Source organism: Heterocephalus glaber, unplaced genomic scaffold, assembly GCF_053883595.1.
Source record: "Heterocephalus glaber isolate CG9 unplaced genomic scaffold, H.glaber_assembly_v1.0 deba00001465, whole genome shotgun sequence".
Classification (NCBI taxonomy): domain Eukaryota; kingdom Metazoa; phylum Chordata; class Mammalia; order Rodentia; family Bathyergidae; genus Heterocephalus; species Heterocephalus glaber.
In genome coordinates, this window is record NW_028258312.1 from 30,746,545 (window position 1) to 30,752,545 (window position 6,001).

At 47.4% G+C, this 6,001-nt stretch overlaps 1 protein-coding gene across 10 annotated transcripts in view; it reads left to right on the forward strand.

Moving 5' to 3' along the window:
• Ssbp2 (single stranded DNA binding protein 2) overlaps positions 1–5,858 on the forward strand; it is a 274,706-nt gene extending 268,848 nt beyond the window's left edge. For all 10 annotated transcript variants that reach the window (XM_004841630.4, XM_004841629.4, XM_087180753.1 and 7 more), the window contains one exon: positions 5,286–5,858. In XM_004841630.4, coding sequence (XP_004841687.1) covers positions 5,286–5,315 — 30 coding nt within the window. In that variant the 3' untranslated portion in view covers positions 5,316–5,858. The remainder of the gene's footprint in view (positions 1–5,285) is intronic.
• Positions 5,859–6,001: the final 143 nt, after the last annotated feature.

Below are 6,001 nucleotides of genomic sequence, written 5' to 3' on the forward strand. Positions count from 1 at the left end.
AGCTGAGAGTAGAATGCCGACCACCAGAGCCAGAAGATGGGGCTGGCAGGCTGCTCAGTGGGTACTGGGCCAGTGCGGCACACAGCAGGGCCACTCTAGAGAATGGTGCTGCGCTGTGCACCGCAAACACAAAACCAGAAAGGATTCTGAGTGCTTTCACCGCAAAGAGATGGCTGTGTCTGAGGAGAAAGGTGTGTTGGACACACACTGTGTGTCCAGGTGTGGAAAGATCACATAGCTCTCCATGAATAAGTAGATTCTGTGTCGATTATAAACGTAGAATAAAAATTTAAAACATAAAAGCAATAGATACAAGCCACGTATTTTAAAAGTAAACATATTGAAGAGGGGCTTAAGAAACCTGTTTGAAGCAGGTTCCACGTGACTAACTTTAGGAGCAGGGACAAGAGGGACCTCGCCTTGGGTCACCGTTGGACCGGGCTGTGGATTGGAGGAGCACTCAGTGGACTCGAGGACTCAAGGATCAACTCCTACAGAGCCGACACCAGCCCCCCACGTCAGTCCCAGCCGGCCTGTGCCTGTGGACCCCAGACCCTCCTGCGCGTGTGAGCATTAGCAAAGAGCAGGGCTCCCCCGCCTGGTCAGGCCGTCAGTGGAGGAATCAGACAGCAAAGCCGGCCTGCCCCTCCTTCCTCCCTGTCTCCTGCCCCAGCAGCGCAGTCACAGAAGGAAAAACGCCGGGGGCTGTGGAGAGCCGAGCCCGCCCCCGCACTCGCAGGAGCTGACCCTCGGTGAACGGTCACTGCTACCGGGGGTCTGGGTCACGCGGGCGGCCACACGTTTCTACTTAGGCCTCCTTAGTGAGCGGAGAAAGGAGAGGAGATGCAGGCGCACAGGCGGAAGGCTTTGCGGAGCTAAGCCAGAGATCACCTGTAATCATCATCGGCCAGGAAATGCAGAACTATTTAATGCACTCAGAAGGGAAACTTTCTAATGAAAAGGCAAATGCTGGTGTCTTGGGTGCCTGTTACAGTGGCCCGAAAGGCACGCGTCCTGAGCAGTCTGCCTTGGTACTGTGGCCCGCCCTTCACCTGAACCAAACCAGAAGCACCCAGGAAGGAGCCTGCATCTGCGGATGGCACACGTGCAGCTTCCTTTGGCAATAGGGAAACGAACACCCAGCCCCAGGTCAGGACCCCGCATGCCCAGCACAATGCACGGCGCAGGATGGGGCTCCAGAGAGGGCCCACGGGCAGCCTTCCCAGACAGGTTCCCAAACAAGGCCTTTCACTCCGAAAAAAACCAAAGACGCCCCCTAGTGTCCAAACTCCATAATAGGTTTTTGAAAGCACAGAGTACAAAATGACTAAATTTAAAAAACAGATCTTCATGCTTTTCCAGGGAAGAATTGATCTAATTTCCTGAATTACTTTAGAGAAATATTTCCTTATGTCATTGATAATCAGCTGAGTACAAATAATGCTAAAGTCTTAGTATCAGACAGGAATGGGAAACAGTGGTACAGGGTCTCTTACTGCCTTTTCCCCTTGATTTCTGCTGTTGTCCAGATTTTGGTGTAGTCACGTAAACATATTTTACTCTGTCTCAGAGAAGCAGAACTGTTCCTCATTCCCATTAAGAAAATAAAATGCAGAAGCTGAGACATAGAAATGTGGTAAAAACTAAGGGGTTCTTGAAGAGCATAAACAGGAATTTATAGCATTGTCCAGGGATCTAGTGCATACGACCTCTGTGCAGTGTACTGTGCACAAACCGGATGTAACAAGGGGAGAACACACACACCGGGGCAGGCAGTCTCAAAATGCATTTCACATGGACCTGCTCCCCATGACGCATATGATCAGTCTGTACTGCAAACAAACGTGTACTAATAAAAGTTAAAAGTAAAAGGTATTCCATCTAAAAGGTAAAATAAGTTGACCTGCATCTAAAATAACATCTTTAGCATTTACTGTCTTCACTAAACCAAACAGCAAAGCTGCTGAAAGTGCTGTGAGAGTCTTCTCCTCTGGGTGGTTGGGAAACAGGCAAGCTGCTGTGAGGAACTAGCCCAGGTTAAAAATGTTAATGGCTGGTAGTGTTAAGGGGTAATAGCAACCAATAAAAACAAACTATATGCAAATATATATGTTTGCATATATGTATCTTTTAACAAAGTATATTAGAATGAAAACAATTATATATATTTAACATTATTCCCTCATGCTTCCTGATCTCTATGAGTACACTGGAATAATACTTAGGAAGAAAACATTCACGCGCTTTTAAAACCTCAGTTCTTCATTCTATACAGTAAGTGAACTTTCACACTGGAAATAACTATGACTTACCCAGAAAGGGTTTTAAACATTTCTTTTGAGGTCCTTTCTGAAATGCTTTAGATAATCTTGCTGTTTCAATTTATTGACACAGTATATGCAATAAAATCTTTGTTCAGAAATAATGATTGATGATCTAGCTGTGCCGCTTAAATTTAAATTGATTAAGATTAAGCACCATGAATCTCAGTTCCTGACCTCCACTGCAGCACCTCGAGAGCCCTGTGGCCACCAGGGCTGGTGCTGTCCCACGCACGTCTTGGTGCTCATGGAGAGTCGGCTGGCTGCCACTCACTGAGTCACGGTTCTTACTGTAAATAATAGCACTGTAGAACGCATACGTTAAATTTCTCTCTGCATGTCTTCCCATATCTTCTGATTTTTCCTACTTTTTTACAATTTTAAACTTTGTATGAGTGCATGTTTGCAGTGCGTGATGATTGCATTCGTGGGGATCTGGTACACACATGCAATATCCATTTATTTTCTTGTTGCTTCTTCTTGCCCCTGAGAGGGAAATACCACAGGCTGTGGGTGGTTTGTGCTGTGACTGCACGGTGCCTGGGAGGAAGTGGGGGGATTCCCCTCCATCCAGCAAGGTGCAGGAGCCCACTCAGCAGCCCCTGTCTGCAGTTGTTGGAGGGGTGCTTTGCTTTGTTCTTTGGCCACTGTGGCCAGAAAGGAGGAGATGTTTGTCCTTAGACTGACCCTCCTTGCACTTCTTAAGCAACCCCCCCCCAGGAGGACTGAACCCAGGGCCTTTGCACTGAGCTCCATCTCTAGCACTTTTATTATTATTATAGTTATTTTGAAACAGGGACTCGCTAAGTTGCCCAGGCTGGTCTCCAACTTGCAGTCCTCCTTAGCCTCCCAGAGTGCTGGGATTCTGGTTCAGTCTCCACTGTTTACACCCTGTGATCACTGTCATCCAGCAGAGGAGTCAGTCCAGCTACACGCTCAGCTTTCTTGTCCTGGAACAAAACCGTCAGCTATGAGGGGATCACTGCGTCCATCTTCCTCGCTTCAGGCTGGGTCTGAAGGACAGACAGTTCCCTGTGGCCCCATGGTCCACCTCTGCCCAGGGGCGGCACATTCTGGGGTGACCTGGGGCTTGAAGGTCACCTCTGTGCTGCCCCAGGGACCTTCCACTCACAGAGACACGTCCTGACCTCAGCGCTGGCCTGGCCTCTCCCGGTCGGCAGCCCCTGTCCACTGATGGTGTGCAGTGTCCAGCTGTCCTGCACGTGCTCCCTCCCCAGAAAGGTCCCTGTGTGAGCTAAGCCTCGAGCCATCTCAGACCACCTGGAGTGCATCCTCTCTATCTGAGGGCCGCAGTCGTCAGTGGCTTGGTCAAAGGCATCGCCTTGCACTCTGGTCGCCATGGGTCCCAATAAAGCATTTCCAGTCGAATTTTAGCCCAGAACCCATTTTATCTGGAGCGCTGGCCTCTGGGGCTAGCTGCCTCTCCACCCAGCTCATAGCTCTGGAACTCTGCCGTCTGAAATAGCGGCCGCTTTCACAAAAGAAAAGGACCGAGAGACCAAGGGAGTGGAGGGGCAGGGGCTGAAACAGGAGGGTTGTGCTGTGGGCCTGCACCGCCCCACAGCGGTGTGAGCTCCACGCGCTACACATGCATTCATGCACACTTCCAACATCAGTAACACATGGAGGAAGTGGTGGCCACTAGCTGTGTGTGGATATTTAAATGTAAGTAATTAAATCAAATCATGTTAACAATTTAGTTCCTCAGCTGCATGGGACCTGTCTGTCGCCCCAGGAAGTTCTGTGGGGAAGCGCTGCCACAGGCTGATGCCAACAGCATGAGCCAGATCAGCAGTTAGCAACGTGACTGCTCCGCCCGCCTTTCTAACCAGGTTTTGAGACCACCTTTTCCAGTTTCTGAAAGCCTGGTGACACTTGTCGGCCTCATGGAGCTGACAGCTAAGCTTGTCCTTCCCCTTACCCAAATGACCGAGACTTTTGTGGTCAGGAAGGGGGGAAGCAAACCTTCGGTATTTTCAGCATCTAAAGGGACATCTCGGGCAGCTGGGCATCGGTTTTGTTTGGATTCTCTCCATGTTCACTCCATTTATCGAGCACTTTGTATGGATCCAGGAGATACAGAGTTTTCAGTGTTTAATGATTAATTCTGCCAAAACTCCTGGGTACTATTATGAACCCATTTTCTTTGTTTAAAATGTTGGTTTTTAGCAGCCCGCCTTTGCAGTGCTTAGTGGTTTCGTTCGTCGTGGGGAGTTGGTGCATGCACAAAGCACATCTTCATTCTTTTCTTTAAATTAATTTCATGGGTACATTGTAGGTGTACAGTATAATGACATTCATCATTGGAAATTTGCACCTTTACATAGTCTCTCTTGGTTCTTATTTTTTCCCCTTCCCCCTGCCCTCCCTTCAACCCCTCCATTCCTTCCTATTTACAAAGGCTTTGTTTCCATTTTTTCATTTTCTCATATTAATCCCATTCCCTTCTTTCCTTTCCCCTGCCCCTCCCACTTCCTTCCCCTTTGCCCCTTTTCTTCCTATTTCACATTACCTATTATACCTTTTAGTCCTTATTTACACTTTCAGTTTCTCACACCAGAGAAACTATTCAGTATTTACACGTGTGTCCTATTTATTTCACTTCAGAGTTTTGCCTCAATGTGCATCCATTTAGTTATAACTGTCTCTAATTCCTCATGCTTTATGACTGAGTAGCACTCAGTTTTTTTAAATAAAATTTTCTTTATCCAGTCTCCAGTTGATGGGCACTTGGGCTGTATGCAAGTTTTACCTATCACAAACTGTGCCGCTATGAACATGGGCGCACATATAGTGCTGTGGTATGATTCTTTGAATTCTTTGGGGAAGATCCCCAGCAGAGCACACCTTCATTCTAAAACTTCACCATCTGTGTTGTGTCAGGAGGAACCTTCGTGGTCTGTAAGAGAACTACTGCTAAAATCCGGATTCCTCTTTCCCCAGTACTCTCCGAGCATGACGATGAGTGTGTGATGTGTCCCGCTCCCTCCCAGACCCAGGAGTCGCTCTCTGCCTCCTCCAGAACCTTCCCGTCACAGTGTACAGTGAACAGATCCAGTCGCACCAAGCCAACCCGTTTACTTCCTGCTCTCTCCCCTTTTTTGTGAAGAAAGCGGGTCCAAATGCGATTCAAACAACTGTACGGAGCGGCACAGTAGAATTGCCCGAGACCGAACTGCGAATAACTCTGTGTATGTATATGTGTGGGCAGAGGATGTATGGTATATGCGGTGTCATGCGGACATATACACATACATGCACCAACCCACGGGACATTGTAAAATATGACATGACATCTTACGTAGAAATAAGTAGGGACTTTTATTCCATTCTCTTTTTTTCACGTTTACATTTTAATTATTAAAAGTTGCTCCTGCCCCCTCCTTGAACTATTTTGTGCTGTGTATATCACTGCTTTATATAAGTTATTTTTTAAGGTGAACTCAGATGTTATGGTTTTGTAAATGTCTGCAATCATGGATAGGAATAAAATCGCTTCTTTGAGAGCTTTCATTACATTGTGTCTGATGCAAGTTATCCTGTGAGCCCCTCCATGTGCTGTGTCAAGACTTGGGAGAAAGTGTGTCTTCGTGCTTGGGTCACCACCGACTGGGAAAGGTATTGTTGTACTTTTTCTTTGAGGAAAGAAAACACTTCAC